The sequence below is a fragment of the Plecotus auritus genome (assembly GCF_963455305.1).
Source record: "Plecotus auritus genome assembly, chromosome: 1".
Lineage (NCBI taxonomy): Eukaryota > Metazoa > Chordata > Mammalia > Chiroptera > Vespertilionidae > Plecotus > Plecotus auritus.
The window spans coordinates 48,170,491-48,187,319 of NC_137770.1; the positions used below are offsets into that span (position 1 = coordinate 48,170,491).

The following is a 16,829-nucleotide window of genomic DNA, read 5'->3' on the forward strand; positions in this document are numbered from 1 at the left end:
TATTATAGACTCCCAATGAACGGCAAATTTTTTAAAATATATTTTCATTGTTGATAGTATTACAGATATCTCCCATTTCTCCCCTTTTGCCCCCCTCCTCCCAGCCCCTACACACCCGAACTGCAAATTGTACAACAAAATGTTGACTGCCTCTTATGCTCAAGAGTTTCACTTGTCTCCTTCAGTGCTGAATGTGGGCCTTTGCATATAACACTCAAATACCTGTTGATTAATTGATTTGAAAAAATAGAGGATGAAAACAGTAACTTTCCATTGGAGAAACCTGGCTGATACCATCCAACCCAAGTGATCAAGGTTAACATCACCAGTTATGTCATGCTGATATCGTGAATTATCTGATGTGATGCAATAAGAAGGACATTTGACCTTCCTGCCCTTCTTCCCAAAACTCATAACCCCAATCTAATCATGAGGGGAAAAAATCAGACTCAAATTGAGGAGTATTCTACAGAATACCTGACAAGTACTCCTCAAAACTGTCAATGTCATAAAAAACAACAACAAAGAACTGACTGTCACAGACCTGAGGAGACTAAGGAGACAATGATTAAATGTCATGTAGGACCTCCATGGAACTCTGGAACAGAAAAAGGACAGCAGTGAAAAACTGGGGAAATCTAAATAAAGTCTGAAGTTTAGTTAGTAATAATGTACCAATGTTGACTTTTTGGTTTTGGAATATGCAAGATGATAATTTGGGGAATCTGGGTGATTGTATATGGGAACTCTCTGTGTTATATTTGCAACTTTTCTATAAATCTAAAAATAAAAAATGTTTTTAAAAAAGTAATTTGCATTTCTACACACCAGCAAGAGTATCTTTAAAATTTTTAAAAGATTAAATTTACAATAGCAATAACAACCAGAAAATAAACAGCATTTTCCTCATAGTGCTTAGTTACATATTAGTCTTTTCAAAGAAAGAATGTGAAGAGGCATGGACAAAAATGATTGGACACAGACCCCTGTAAGGCTGACAGGCAAGTCTGCTCTCTTCTGTTCTGGCAGGAATGGAAGACATAACAGTTCAACCAATATTCACGGAGCGCCTACTATGTGCCAGGTACTATGGATTTTAGATGCTTTAAAGTGAGAAAGTTAATTTAAAAGTCATTAGATTTAATTTCCACATAACATATTTTCCTTTAGATGGAGTAGTTGCTGTTCCCATAAATTACTTATGCTTTATCGTTTCCCTCTTTTCATTGTTTAAACATATCTATAATATTTTCTTAGGCTTAACAAAATATATTTCACATTTTTGTGGGATTTTACAGCTTGCAAAGCACACATCTTTTATCTCACAGAATTATCCCGTGCATTATAGAAATGAATGGAGTAATGGTTAAGAACATGGACTCTTTAGACAGATGGCAGGGATTGGAATAACACTCACCATATGTGACCTTGGGCAAGACTTCTTGGTTTCCATGGCTAAAAAGTGAACATAAAAAAGTGCCTAATTCGTTGGATTGTTATGAGAGCATTAGTGAGTTAATATGTGTAAGGTGCTTAATCTAGAACCTGCCACAAATAAATGCTATGTGTTAGGTGAACTCCTTATTATAGATGTGAAAACACTAAGACTTAGAAAGCTCTAGTTTTTTTCCAAGTTATTCATCCAGTAACTGTATAGCAAGAGACCTTAAACCATATTTTAATTTTCAAATCAAGGTCTTTTTGCATTACACACACAGTGTAACAGCAATAAATAGTGAATTAAATAGCATGATTGGGGATCAGACAAAGGCATTCAAGAATGATAATAAAATTGCAGAGTTAAAGGAACTTACAAAATCACCGATCTAATCATCTGCCCAATTCAAGAATTCTCTCCATAATATACCTAGGGAATTTTCTTGCAGCCTCTCTGAACAGCTCCAACAATACTCAATGCCTCTAAAGTAACCCATTCTATTTTTTGCCAACTCTGTTATTAAAACATTCTTGTTTTCTGGCCAGTGTGGTTCAGTTGGTTGAGTGTCAGCCCATGCACCATGCTAGTTCCATTTTCTCTCAGGGCACATGCCTGGGTTTTGGGTTTCTGGGCTCCATCCCCACTGGAGGGCCTTCAGGAGACAGCCAGTCAATGTTGCTCTCTCACATCGATGTTTCTCTCTCTCCCTCTCCCTTACACTCTCTTTAAAATCAATGAAAAACATTTAAAAAACAAACAAACAAAAAAGTTATTGTCTCCTATTTACATTATTTCTAGTTCTACTTAAAAAGAGTAAGTCTAACTGATCCTAGTACTTTCTGTTTAATGTTTCACTTCATTTACTTCTACACATCATTCTGTTTGACTTTAAAATAGCAAAATTTCTGTATGAGAAAAGAGATAGCACCTTTTGAAATGCTTCAAAGGGTTATGCAATGCGATTCCAATCTTTTATTTTTCAGAAAATACAGAAGAGTGTGAGTCGAGTCATTACATCTTGTTGCTCTTCTAAAGACTCTATATAAACTCCAATTACAGTTTTCCTTTCTTAAATCTCTTAAAAAGAAAGGCAAGTTTTCTTTTTAATTTTGAATCATTACACATTCGTTTGACATAGAGCATTCATTATATGACCAATGCTGGAAACACACATAAAATTAGTAACTCATGTTCCTTATCCAGCTGTGTACAGAAGCAGTTTTTTCAGTATGGACCCTTATAGGTACTAGTAGATTTGTAACTGCTAGATTTTGTTGACAGGTAAAATTACTAAAATTTGCCCTCAACATGGTCAATGCAAAAGTATGTGTAGGATGAATGAATGATGATGGTTATAAATGTAATCTAAAATTAAGTGACACTATTTAGATTTTAATTCAAACTTTCAAATTCTTGGTTCCTTTATTTCATAAAATATGGAGATTTGAAAAGCTAAGAAACTAAAATGTTGGCTTCATCTCATAGTAAAGACCTTCATACCATATATAAAGAAAGCTTACAAGATAATCTACTTTCATGAATTATTTTCATCCAATTCTTAAATATCTATTTTATTAAATAAAAAATATCTACTTTTGCCCTAGCCAGTTTGGCTCAGTGGATAGCATTGGTCTGCAGACTGAAGGGTCCAGGTTCAATTCCGGTCAAGGGCACATGCCCAGGTTATATGCTCGATCCCCAGTGGGGGGCATACAGAAGGCAGCCAATCAATGTTTCTCTCTCATCATTGATGTTTCTATCTCTCTTTCCCTCTCCCTTTCTCTCTGAAATCAATAAAAATATATTATAAAAATAAATAAAAAATACCTACTTTCATTAAATGAAATTTTAAATTTATATCTATTTATTAGAGTATTGATTTCTATATTTTTATATTTTTAATCTTCCTTTGGGGTTTGGGTAAACAACTATTTAAATATCATTTTAAATAATGACCTTAACACAGAGTAAAATGATTCATTTTGTGTTTAATAAATTCAATATTCCATTTATAGACAGATTGTTATAAAATTACTGATATATTCTAGCCGTAAAGGTTATGTCAAATAACTACTAAAAAAATCATACTATGTAGCATTAATGATGTTACCTTAACATACCAGCTTCAGGGGCTGCATAATTGTTTCTGCCAACCCATAAATTTTTGAGTAACAACAAAATTATTGTGATTTTTCTTACTAAATAATTCATACATTACAAAGCATGTATGTAACAAGGTCCATGAATCACTAAAGTATATAATGATCATATATCTAATGACATATCTCTTTTCATAAAATGAATTCAAATAGATTTATGTATTTAGGTTAACTAAAAAATACTGAGTTTATAAGGTTCATAATTCTATCATTATCAACAACAAAACACTCCATATCTTCTTTAAGAAGTACAGCTTCCATGTTTTCCTTTTAAAAACTGAAAGCTTTTGTTTATAAAAATCCTGTGTTTAAGCTACTTTCCATGAAGTTTTACAGCCTTTAAATTGATACTATAAATATCTCTGCAAATAAATTAATAATATAATAGAGTAGTACTATGTTCATAAACTGTATTTAAAATGATATAAATGCAGCTAAAATAGCTATAAGTAACACTATATAAAACCTCATTCTAGTAGTAGCTGATATTCTTTATCCAGCAACTAGGATTTTAAAAAGGATATTTTCATTTACCAACATTTTACGTGCTTTTCTTTGGCCTTATCTTAACTAATCTTAAATCAAGTATATCCTTTTCTTAATGCTACTAAAAATTATCCCAAATTGGATTTATTTAATTAAAACTAGGTTTCATAACTAAAATTTTTTAAATTCCAAGACTGCAACATATAAAATGATGTTAAATTCGCTTATTTTACCTAACATTTTCCCAAACTCAGTCACTTTCTATAGAAATCATGCAATTATATTTTAACATAGTAATATTGAATCCTTTACTAATTTTTAAAATTTATTTTAGAGAGAAATTATTTATTGATTTGGGGGGGGGGAGGAACCAGGGGGGGGGAGAGAGAGAGAGAGAGAGAGAGAGAGAGAGAGAGAGAGAGAGAGAGAGATCAGTTTGTTGTTCCACTTATTTATGCGTTCATTGGTTGTTTCTTGTATGTGCCCTGACCGGGGATTGGACCTGCAGCCTTGGCATATTGGGATGATGCTCTAACCAACTGAGCTAGCCGGCCAGGGCCCCTTCACTAATTTCCATTTAGAGTGTACAATTGAATGTCTTGAGTATGGTCAGGGTTGTGCAACCATCACCACCATCAGTTTTAGAAGTTTCATCACCCCAAAAAGAAACCCCATGCTCATTAAGTCACTCCTCATTTCCTCCCAACTTCTCCAGCCTTAGGCAATTGCTAACCACTTTCTGTCTATAGATTTACCTATTCTGGATATTCCATATAAATGGAATCACACAATATGTAGTCTTTTATGACTGGCTTCTTTCACTTAGGATAATGTTTTCAAGCTTCATCAATGCTGCAGCATGTATAAGTACCTCATTCCTTTTTTCTGGCAAAATAATATTCCATTGTGTGAATATGCCATATTTTATTTATTCATTCATCCATTGATGGATATTTGAAGTGTTTCCACTTTATTGCTAGAATAAATAATGCTACTCTGAACATTTGTGTACAAGTTTTTTGTTTGTTTTAGTAAATCCTCACTTGAGGATATTTTTCCATTGATCTTTTAGAGAGAGTGGATGAGAGAGGGAAAGACAGAGAGAAACATCGATGTGAGAGAAACACATTGATTGGCTGCCTCCTGCACGTGCTCCAACCAGGGCCTGGGCCGGGGAAGAGCCTGCAACAAAAGTATGTGCCCTTTGACCAGAATCGAACCCAGGACCCTTTGGTCTGCCGGCTTACGCTCTATCCACTGGGCAAAACCGGCTAGGGCAGGCGTCCTCAAACTACAGCCCGCGGGCCACATGCGGCCCGCCGAGGACATTTATCTGGCCCGCCGGGTGCCGCTGCCTGTCCTGCTTAGCAGCCGACTCATCCCGGGCCCACAGTGTGCATAGGAATTTGTTCATAGTTTTTTTTTAAACTAAGGTCCGGCCCTCCAACGGTCTGAGGGACAGTGAACTGGCCCCCTGTTTAAAAAGTTTGAGGACCCCTGGGCTAGGGGCACAACTTTTGTGTGAACATGTTTTCAGTTCTCTAGGGCAGTGGTTGGCAAACTGCGGCTCGCGAGCTACATGCGGCTCTTTGGCCCCTTGAGTGTGGCTCTTCCACAAAATACCACGGCCTGGGCGAGTCTATTTTGAAGAAGTGGTGTTAGAAGAAGTTTAAAAAATTTGGCTCTCAAAAGAAGTTTCAATCGTTGTACTGTTGATATTTGGCTCTGTTGACTAATGAGTTTGCTGACCACTGCTCTAGGGTATATAACTAGAAGTATACTTGTTAGGACATATTATAACTCCATGTTTAATATTTAACTGCCAAGTTTTTCTGAAGTAGTTGCACTATTTTGCACTTCCACTGACAATGCATAAGGTTCCAATTTCTCCACATCCTTGTCAGCACTTGTTATTATCTGTTTTATTATAGCCATCGTAGTGGATATACAATGGCATCTCATTGTAGTTTTGATTTGCATTTCCATATAGTTAATATTTTCATGTGCTTGGTAGCCATTTGTATAAATTCTATGGAGAGATGTCTGTTCAAATCCATTTTATTAAATACATGATTTGCAAATTATTTTCTCCCATTCTGTCAATGTCTTTTCATTTTCTTGATAGAGTTGTTTGAAGTGCAAAAGTTTTTAATGTTGATGAAGTACCTTTTCAAAATTCTTTTGTTATTTGCCTTTACGAACTTTTACAATTTCCCAAAATAAGAGAATTTTATAGTAGGTTCTGTATGAAATCAATTTCTTTACTAGAAAGAAAACTGAACTTTTAGAGATACGCTTACTAAAACCATTTTGGATTTATTTTATCCCAGTTGTATTAAATGCACTCTCCATTAGCAGAACAGAGTTCTGAGAAGTAGCTGGATGGCCAAACTTGTGCCAGTGGAAACTATTTTAGCCATGTTTTCATTTAAAGAAAAATAATTTCTCAACATCTGATTTCCACTTTATATTAGAAAAATATTCTGTGGACTGTGGTCACTACCAATAACAGTTCTTATTGTTGGGAAAGCTCTTGTGAAACATTTGTCAAGCACATGAAATGGTAAAAAGTGAAATATAGTAATTAAGATTTGCGTTGTATCGATTGTGTAGCTAAAGTAATTTTTCATTACTAACATAAGATTTAATAAGTATAAGTAGTTAAAGATTCTGTCTTGGCACTAGTCATTAGCATGTAATTGAACTAGTAAAAAAGATCAGTTAAAGCTGTGTTGATTACCACCTTATCTTTGAAACCAATTAAATACCTCAATCATTACAACAAGATTTGATTGTGCAGCCTTTATTGGACATTGATCTTCCAGCAAAATGCAGTTACATTTTCCATTAATTTACAGTAACACAGTTTAACTTTGATACCCTAGACTGTTGACCCAGGTGAGATGTAATGCTAAGTACTTGTTTAGGTTAAGATGCCCCCAAACGTCATTACAGTCTGAATAGCAAGTGCTGAAAAAAAGTAGATACCTGATATGGTAACTTTAGAATAAGGTTTCTGTTATCTGTATTGGCTTTTAAATGAAATGAAATCAAGATCCTTTTCTGTATGTCACCCCACTCATTCAAACATCACTCATTCTTTAACAGTTATTTCATGAAGAATTCTAGGTGTTCTGTGATTATAGTTTTAAGTGAATATAAATATGACACAAAATAAAATGTGTATTTAAAAAGAGATACATATGGCTTTTAAGAATTAAAATTAGCCCTAACCAGTTTGGCTTAGTGGATAGAGCATTGGCCTGTGGCCTGAAGGGTCCCGAGTTCGATTCTGGTCAAGGGCACATGTGGGGGTTGTGGGCTCACCATCCCCAGTCAGGGGTGTGCAGGAGGCAGCTGATCAATGATTCTCATCAGTGATGTTTCTCTCTCTCTCCCCGTCTCCCTTCCTCTCTGAAATCAATAAAAAGATGTTTTTTAAAAAAAGAATTAAAGTTGTTTCAATTTTTACTGAAGTCAATAAAATAGCCTTGGCAGGTGGTGCTCAGTGGTTAGAGCATCAGCCCATGCACCAAAGGGTCACAGGTTCAATTCCCAATCAAGGGCACATACCTGGGTTGCAGGTTCCATCACAGGTCCAGTCAGGGCTCATGTAGGAGGCAACCAATAGATGTGTCTCTCTCACATTGATGTTTCTCTCTCTCTTCCCCTCCCTCCCATTCTCTGTAAAAATCAATGGAAAAATATTCTCAGGTGACTTTGGACAACAAAAGTAATAATGACTAAATATGGAATGAAATTATAACTATTTGTATAATTTGGTATGTTAAGATATCAGCATTGAGAAACCAGGGATTTTTATATTAGCAACTTCTGTCATGCTCCCAACTCTGTTACTTCATCTTTATGGTGGTTCATCACTTACACAGGAACTAAGAATTTTGACTAGAAATTTCTTCCAATACTGAATAATTCATTTGTATGGAAATAACAATAGAAGGGATACAAGGTATTATATTAAAAATGCACCTGTATTAAAAATAGTTTTGCCTATATTATTTTAAAGGCAAAATCCCATTAAAGAGGTAAAGGCAAAAAAGCTGCCTTTGGTTTCTTCATTAAGAAAACTTCTGACATCCAGAAAACTAGGGTCCACCTGGCCCCTGCTTGCCACCTTAGGCATATCCAGTATGTTCACAGACACACATAAGACATCGTTAATGTGTCTTCTTTCTTTCTTTGACATTGTTTTAAAAATATTTTTATTAATGAAGTCTTCTAAACATAAATATATATGGAATAGAAAATAAGGACAACAGCTTTTACTGAAATAAAAGTAAAACAACAATTGCTTACAAGCATATTCATGATACATTTTAAGGTAGAAAGGTTTCTTGTTTTGTCCTTCTCGGATTACAGGAGCAAAAAGGAAAACACAAAGGAAGAGTAGTTATTAACCTGAGGTTAAAAGATAGCATTGATACTACACATAGAATCAATCTCCCGACTTCCAGCATTTATACTTTATCCCTTTTAGGCCACAATGTTTCAATGTAATATCCAAATTTAAAGAAAAAACTTAAACCATTACTGTTCAATGGGGAGCATTTTTTCAGACTATAAGGTTCACCACAATACTTAATAAATCCCATGAATGCTATTTTAATATTTGAACCATGCCCTTAGCCATCGCTGAGTTCATCCTTCACCATGATCAACTCCACGAGAGCAAGAGGTCTATTGATTTTCATGTAATACAAGAAAATATTATATTTGCTTAATTGTTACACAGTGAGCACATCAGGCAAGAAATCATGGCTCTACTTAATGCTGCAAGCAGCAGAGAATTACAGAGATCAATAGGGTAGTTTGTCAAAGATGTTCTCCAAGGAGACTTACCTATCACCATATGGACAAGAAGTCACACTGACTATAGCTATTGGAAAACAGGTAAGCAGAGTCAGCAGTACAAATTATCAGAAATCAAACAGGCCAGTGTGAAAAGAAGTGCAACTCTACTGAAAAGCTGTATTTATAGTTTGGTAATTAAAAGCCATTTTATCAGCCTTGTATTGGGACCAAACCTTTACAACAAGTATTGACAAGAGCAGCAGCAATAAATGAGCAGTATTTGACTTAAAACTTATGAGCTACAGTTATTTAATGTGGCCCATTACAGAGAAAATCAGTTCTAGCCTTCCATGCAAAATGCTAATAGTCAGTTTTATTATTAATGAAGCTTAATGTAACACTATCTCCTTTGTGTAAGCCATTCATTTAACTAGTGTCAAGTATATTCTTCTGGACCAACTATACTGGCATAAATACTTCTTTGATTAAAGTGTTACTTAGAATTGCTTTTAGACAAGTGAGCAGTACATATATTTGAAGAACACTTCACTCTCTGTAGCTTATTTAAAATGACTACCTTTAACGAAGCCAGTTTGTATCACCTCATTATTCTGGTGCTTTCACCTCAATCACTTCCACTCACTTTCTCTACTGATTTGCCAGAAGCAAGCACCCAAATGTTGTTTAAACTTTATAAAATATTTTGCACAAAATGTGTAAATGTTGTAGAGTGTCAACAACACATTAACATAAAATGATATATAATGTATGTTTGTAATTATGGGAGAGATCATAAATCTTAAACATCCATTGGTTTAGAAATTAAATAATTCTACTTAGTTCTCCCTAAATTACTCCAACTTTCTGAAATTTACCATTCATCTGGGTATTCTGTAACTACCCCCAAGGATAAATTTTTTAAATGACTTAGCTTTCAAAAATGCAATTATCTTAATAAAATTATAATGCAAAACTGCCATCAGGTCTTTAAAAATTCAGCCCACTTCCCATCACCAATAAGTCTATAGATAGGTACCATTTCAGCTAATTGCTTTTATAAACAGTTATCAAATTTATTTTTTTCTGCATCTTTCTGGATCTTAATTGTTCTTACAGCTTTATCAGCATGCTATTTTAACTTTTAATAAGTCTTCATTTCATTCATCTTGCTGCATTTACATTAACCAGTGTTATTATTATAGTTGGTATTGGATTCTTTAGGCAATCTATAATAATAAAAGCATAATATGCTAATTAGACTGAATGTCCTTCCGGATGTCCTTCCGGACTACCTTCCAGACGAATCTGGGGCTGCGAGGGAAGCCCGGGTCCTGGGTGCCAGAGGGAAGCCGGTGCCAGCAGCCAGGGGAAGGAAGGCCTACTCTTGCATGAATTTCGTGCATCGGGCCTCTAGTAAGAAAATAAACAAACAAAATAGAAACAAGACTCATAGAGAACAGACTGACAGCTGTCAGAGGGGAGGGGGTTTGGGGACTGGGTGAAAAAGGTGAAGGGATGAAGCAAAGAAAAAAAAAAAACACTCAGAATACAGTATGGTGATTACCGGGGGAAAGGGAGTTGTGGGGAGGTAGAAGAGGGTAAAGCAGGAATAAATGGTGATGGAAGGAGACTGGACTTGGGGTGGTGAACATACAATATACACCTGAAACCTATATAATTTTATTAACCAATGTCATCCCAATACATTCAATAAATTTTTTTTAAAAGTTTACCTCTTATCCAGGTAAATGGTACAAGGGCTTTATTAAATTTCTATTTAAAATCCTGGCAGCTAAATGGTTTAAATTTCAGATTGTGAATAGAATTCTCATCAATTTTGGATTTACCAATAATATTATATTATCTCCACAATATATCCTACTTTTCCAATGTTATATAAAAGATGTTCCTCTTTCTTCTTTGTGTGGGTGTCTATTATTTTCTCTTCAAAGGGAATTTGTTAATACCTAACTAAAGAATCTATATATAATTATTTTTAACTGTAGTTTAATCTAGTTCTAGGGAAAAAATTGGTATAAGCATCATGTGTTTCTAGTTCCCATGGGCTAACAGAGTATGTGATATATAACAATGTATGAAAAGCTTTGCCTCTGGAGGGCCATGATTCATCTTAAAGCACCAGACACCATAGAAAGAACAAGGTGTTTGCAAAAGTTTTATTTTAAAGGATCAAAAATAAATATTGCACATACACACAAGAGAAAATCCACTGATATTTATGTTCTCCAATGCACACTTTCAATACATGGCACCTTCATCTTCTTTATTTAGAAAATAAACTGTTATTGGTCCATAACTGGTATGCACAGTCTCTGTGACTCTAGCAAATAACCAGGAGCCAAGTCCATATAATAAAGTTGGAATACCTAAAAAACAAATGAATACATTATTTCCCAATGTCAATAGTTATTAATCATGCACCCATATATTTGTCATGATATAAGTTGCATAGCACTCTTTAGCAATGTCAACAAATTATCAAATTATAAAAATATGAGTAAGTATTGACTCTACCTAAGGGCTAAAGTTTCATCTGTTTGGGGAACATAACAATTGTGTGAGCCTAGAGATTTTTAAACCTAAAGATACGGCTGGTATAAATTTTAGTTCAAAGCACTTTACAAGCACGAATTCATTACCTCCGAGTAATTATGAAGTAATTCTATATTCTTTCCACAAATAAGCAAACATAGAATATTCATTAATTTAGTTGTAGATACTCCTGGATGAGTTTAAATCACTGGGTCAACTTTACTATACTTATATTAGACAGTAACACTGATGGCTAAAGTAATTTTTTTGTACAACTTAAAAAAATTGGGTCAAATAGCGGTCTTCAAAACTATGGCAAAACTTGACTCTAACAAAGATTTTAATATAGTAACAGGCATGAGAAATAGTACTTTTATATTTGATTGAAAACAAGCTTTTTTTCAACCTATTTAAAATAGACACACAGTAGACTCCAGTGTGTTTCTTTCTTGGAATATTTCCATTTGATAAGATTTTGCTGATATGCTTGAGATTAACTGCCATTTGTGATACATAAAACTAAACATACACTACACTGAGATTTGGATATGTATATGAGACTATGTTGGACACAAACTTTTACAATCCCTACCTTTTTTAAAGCATTTATTTAAAATCAATGACCATTAACATATTAAAAAGATATGCAGAAAACTATAGGCACATGAATCAATAAAAAATATTGTATGCTCTACACAGAATAAAGTATTAATTTTATTGTTGCTGTGTAGGAATTGGACCAAAAATGACAATTTAAAGGGTTAGAGCTGCACATTTGGAAAATCATTTTCTTTCTCGTTAATAGAGAAATCAACACATGCTCAGGACTAATATTGCTTATTTTTTTCTTATTTTTCTGCAACAGTATATTTGCTGTGCTATGCTCTTTTTGAGCGTATAAGTGCATTGAACTACTTTGTGCTTATTCCCTGAAGCTGCATTCCAGTCACTGTAATGCCAAAGATTAATCAGGAGAAGCATCACTAGCTGGCAATGAGAAGCAGCAAAAATGCCCATTCAAGCGGGCACCTCTCTATTTTTAGGAATATACTGGGTCACAGCTTGTCACTCACTATCACAGGGTTCCCTGGAACTCCTATGAAATACTTTACAATATATTACCTTCTTTGCCTTGGTAATACACAAAAAAATTCTCTAAAAGGAGTGTCACAAAATAGCCATAAAAACTAGCAACATGAAGCTATTTACAAATTATTTAACCAAAAAGCGGGGGGGTGGGGGGGGGAAGGCTAGTGAGACAAGGGGTGGGGTAGTGGACAAGAGAAGAAAAAGAACGAGAGGTAGAAAAATTCAACGAGTAGAGGGAGCATGTGAAATAAAATATAAATTTAAAATACGATATCACAGTTCAAAATCTGAAAATCAATGGCGTGAGGAAGAAAAACAGGCTCTAGAGGCAATTATTAATTTTCTAAACATACTGAGAGTTAAATATATAACATATCCCCTTTAAACCAATTCTAAGGACATAAGGAATAGCTGGTGACTCTGAAATTTTTGTTTGTTTTACAGTATTTACCACAGTTTTCAGTTAAATATTGACACTTAAAAAAAACCACACAAATAAGTGGTTAATATTTTTTCAGCTAAAATGGAGGACTGATAAAAGATTACTAGTTTAATAATAACAATGTCTCTTATTAGGAAACAACTAAGAGCTATTAGCAGTAATGCTGTTTGATCAGGGATGGAGTTGTGATATAGGAATCAGAAATTCTCTATATTTTTTCCTGCAGTCTATTTAATACAGTCAGGCTAATACACTATATGGGAAGAGTTGCCTCTTATGCTGTATAATTTACACATTAAAAACGTAATTTTCTTTATCTATAGCACATATGCTTTAAAGTCTATAAGATTTCATGAACAATTAAAAATTTTCCAGCCTGCTTGAAACATATCATAACATTAAAATGAACTGGAAAGTCAGTTCTTCACATAATAATTCATTTTGAGTCAGCTGAACAGTAGGTAAACAAACCACTGTCAAATTAAGCACTTAAAAAAAATTAGAACTTCGTAGCAAGTCTCCGATTACCCATTCATTCCAATGGTAAGTTGCTTTTCTTAAATCTCAATCTACTTCCCAGCAGGATACCCAGACTGATAAACCATCAGTAAAATGTCAGCTTCCACTGAAGAAAAGGCAGAGGAGAAAGAGAACAAATGGGTAAGAGAGAAACCTCTATTATTTAAAAAATGGAAAAATGAATTACTCTGATAATTTCTAATTTGGAAGGGAAGAAGACAAATAAAATCCTGAGTATTTTTATCAATAAATGATGTACTTAATGATCCAGAGGGGCAATTGTAGATCACAGAGTAGGAAAGAATCCTATTTCTAATTCACATTCCCTAACGTTCAGACAAAATTACAAAATAAATATTACCAAATTCGTGGATACATTACTCTTTACAAAGTCCAAAAATAAATTCCCTTTATCAGTACAATCCAATTTGTATTAAAGTATGCATGAGCAGAAAGTTTCCTTTCTGTTTAACTTAAAACTCTTATTCCCATCTGAGCAGGATTTTTTGAATTTCTAAAGGACCATTCAATCACTCTTCAACCTTCTCTTCCACAAAAACAAACAACAAAAAAAAACACACACCAAAAAAACTACAACTGTTCTTGCTTTCTTCAAAAGGTTTTACTTTTCCAAATGAGAATGTTCTAAGTATCCTACTTTTCTTTGAATTTCTTTGAATTTCTTTCTACCTAAAACAAACAACAAAAACAAACAAACAAAAACCAACCCTAACCATTGAGGTGTTCCTAAAGTGTTAGGTTTTAAAGCGTGAAAACTTTAAAAAAGAAGGCATTCGGCTCCTGTTACACTTTTTCTCTAGTCATCATGCCAAATAATTATGAATTGAACTATTTAAGTCACCTAACCCTTTCAACTTCCTATCAACCTCAGAATTAGTGGGCATGCTCTATAGTTCATCAGCCAAACAATAAGACAATTTTAAAGGATTACACATTGCTAAATAATCTCCTTACTGGATTGAACCCAGGATAATCCCAGGGGAGCAATGGCTCAAAAACCCCATGACTGACATTTTGTGAGTTATTATATGCAAAAACATACACACCATATTTAATTTAATGAGCGATCAGACTACATAACCCTAGTGCAGCTGCTGTAGCTTTCATTCTAGTTTAAAAAACTGGTTGGGTAACATGGTTCAGCTCCCAGGTCAAGCTTTTGAATTACTAAAATTTGGACTAATTTAGTATCAGCTATTAATAGGTTCAAAACATCTTGAGGCCTATTTTTCACCGATCTATAAAGGACACCTCATGCCAATGTTTATGCCTCTTCTGTCATTAACCAAAAGAAAATAAACATCCAGCAAGAGTAAACACTCTCAGAATTAGAATATTCCCATGAAAACCTACAAATATTAAAGGGGCAGCCTTTTAAATATCTTTTAGGCCTAGCATCTGAACACACTAATATGACTGGTGAAAACCTTTAGTGCTTTTAGCAAAAGGAACTTGCTGGGATTTCATATTAACAAAACAAAGAAACTTTAAAAAAGTAGTTCGATTTTAGAATATGTACGCACGCATATATATGTTCATGGGGACAGAGCCTGCCATGCAATAAGGCATATTTTTAAACTTCAGAGCTACTTTCCAGTGGCTTACACTGCGGTAGGAAGTGATGATGGAATGCCTCATCCCCAGGGTGATCCCCAGGCCTGTGGATATCGCCCACTTTCCAGGGACGAGTCAGTAGCAACAGCTTAGCCCTGAGGAGCACTTACTGGGGGGGGCGGGGTAGGGTACAAAGCCCAGAGCCCAGGCCTGTGCTGGAGGAGTGGGTGTGGTGGGACGCGGGGGCAGTGTCTGGGAAACCCAACAGCCAGGGGCGAGCGTGGCGAGCCCGTGCTCCCGGGAGAGCCTGCACGCGGCCGAAACAGGCTCCTCCCGGGCCAACGTGGTCTGACCCTGGGCAGGGGGTCTCGGCCTCTGAGCGAGGGGGTTGTCAGCGTGCTTTGCAAACAGTGGGGCCATCGTCGGTGGGACAGGCTTCCCCCGCCCGGGCCACTCACCGAGGTTGACGACCTTGAGCGCCGTGAAGAACCGGTCCTGCTGGGCCAAGTCCTGCCAAGGGGCCTTGGAGCAGTGATACTTGATGAAGGGGAAGCAGCCGGTGCGCAGGACGTGGTAGTTGGCGCCCTGCACCGGCCAGTTGAAGTGCGAGAGGCCGAACTGGTCGTTGTGGACGGCGCTGTAGGGCACGCAGAAGGAGGTCCAGTGCGGCAGGCGCCGCTGCAGCAGGTGCTGCGTCAGCACCTCCGAGGCGCGGGGCTTCGGGCGGGAGGCGGCGCCCGAGGCCCAGGGCCGGCTCAGCAGCAGCCGGAGCGCGGCCTCGTGAGCTTTCCGCAGGGCCTCCATGGCCGGCGCGCCGCGTCCCCCGCCCCGCAGACGCCGTGGGGCGCGCGCCGCTGGGGGCGGGGCGGCTGGAGCGCGCACGCGGGTCCCCCTAGGCGAGCGGCGAGGACGCCGACGGGCAGCGCGCGAGTGCGCGAGACCCCCGGGGCGGCGGCGCGCACGAGTGTCCCGCGGCCTCTGCCAAGAGAGCGGAGGAGACAGGGTGGGCCCGGTGATCGGTGCGGGGTGGTGAGGGTCAGCGGCATGAATAAAGTGGTGAAATCCTCACTTATGACCTCATGTGGTCGCTAATAACGCTGGCGGAGGGTTTGGGAGGTCTTATCAGCTCGGGTATGAACCTCCTTAGTGAGTGGCAGAACTCGCACCCATCTCCCAGGCCCAGGCTCCAGTGAGATCCTTAAGTTGGCGCTGTTGTCGAGGTAACACTGGAGAAGGTGTCCTCAGGAAGTGAGTTAAAAGCCTGTGATTAAGCGTCAACCTATGAACCAGGAGGTCAGGGTTCAATTCCCGTCTGGGCATAAGCCACATTTGGGCCAGATCCCCACTGCAGGAGGCAGCCAATCAATGGTTCTCTCCCCTCCTTGATGTTTCTCCTCTCTTTCTCCCTTCCTCTCTGAAATGAATAAAAAAAATACATATATTTTTTTTAAAAAAGCCAAGCCCCCAGATTTGCATTGGCTGTAAAGTCAAGGAGAATTACCATGTTTAGGTCTTCGTGGTCATGTTCACTGTTTAAGTCCCAGATATTTCAAAATAAAAAGTTCATTTCTAAAAAACGTCCCAGGTATCTCCGTGTGGTGCCCAGATTTGTACCACCATTGACCTCCCCTAAGAGCTTGGTGAACGCCAGACCAGGAGTGTTTTACTTATAGACCTTTATAATCCTCAGTGACCCATTATCAAGATAGTATGTTAGGAAAATCTTAAACGTTGCAGCCTCTTGAGATAATGTATA

General features: G+C 36.9%; 1 protein-coding gene across 1 annotated transcript; it reads right to left on the minus strand.

Moving 5' to 3' along the window:
- Nucleotides 1-6,873: 6,873 nt before the first annotated feature.
- LOC308249458 (uncharacterized protein C15orf61 homolog) lies at nt 6,874-16,301 on the minus strand. The gene is made up of 2 exons (XM_080670987.1): nt 15,532-16,301; nt 6,874-11,282 (listed from the first exon to the last, which is right to left on the minus strand). Exons 1-2 carry the CDS (start codon nt 15,875-15,877, stop codon nt 11,155-11,157), a joined length of 474 nt encoding a protein of 157 aa, XP_080527113.1. The 5' UTR covers nt 15,878-16,301; the 3' UTR covers nt 6,874-11,154.
- Nucleotides 16,302-16,829: the final 528 nt, after the last annotated feature.

Bases quoted from the DNA above. Each gene is read 5' to 3' on its own strand.
- LOC308249458 (XM_080670987.1), bottom strand. From the start codon at position 15,877: ATGGAGGCCCTGCGGAAAGCTCACGAGGCCGCGCTCCGGCTGCTGCTG. The intron at 11,283-15,531 runs GTGAGTGGCCCG...TTTGTTTTTTAG, and splicing joins GCTCAAGGTCGTCAACCTCG to GTATTCCAACTTTATTATAT.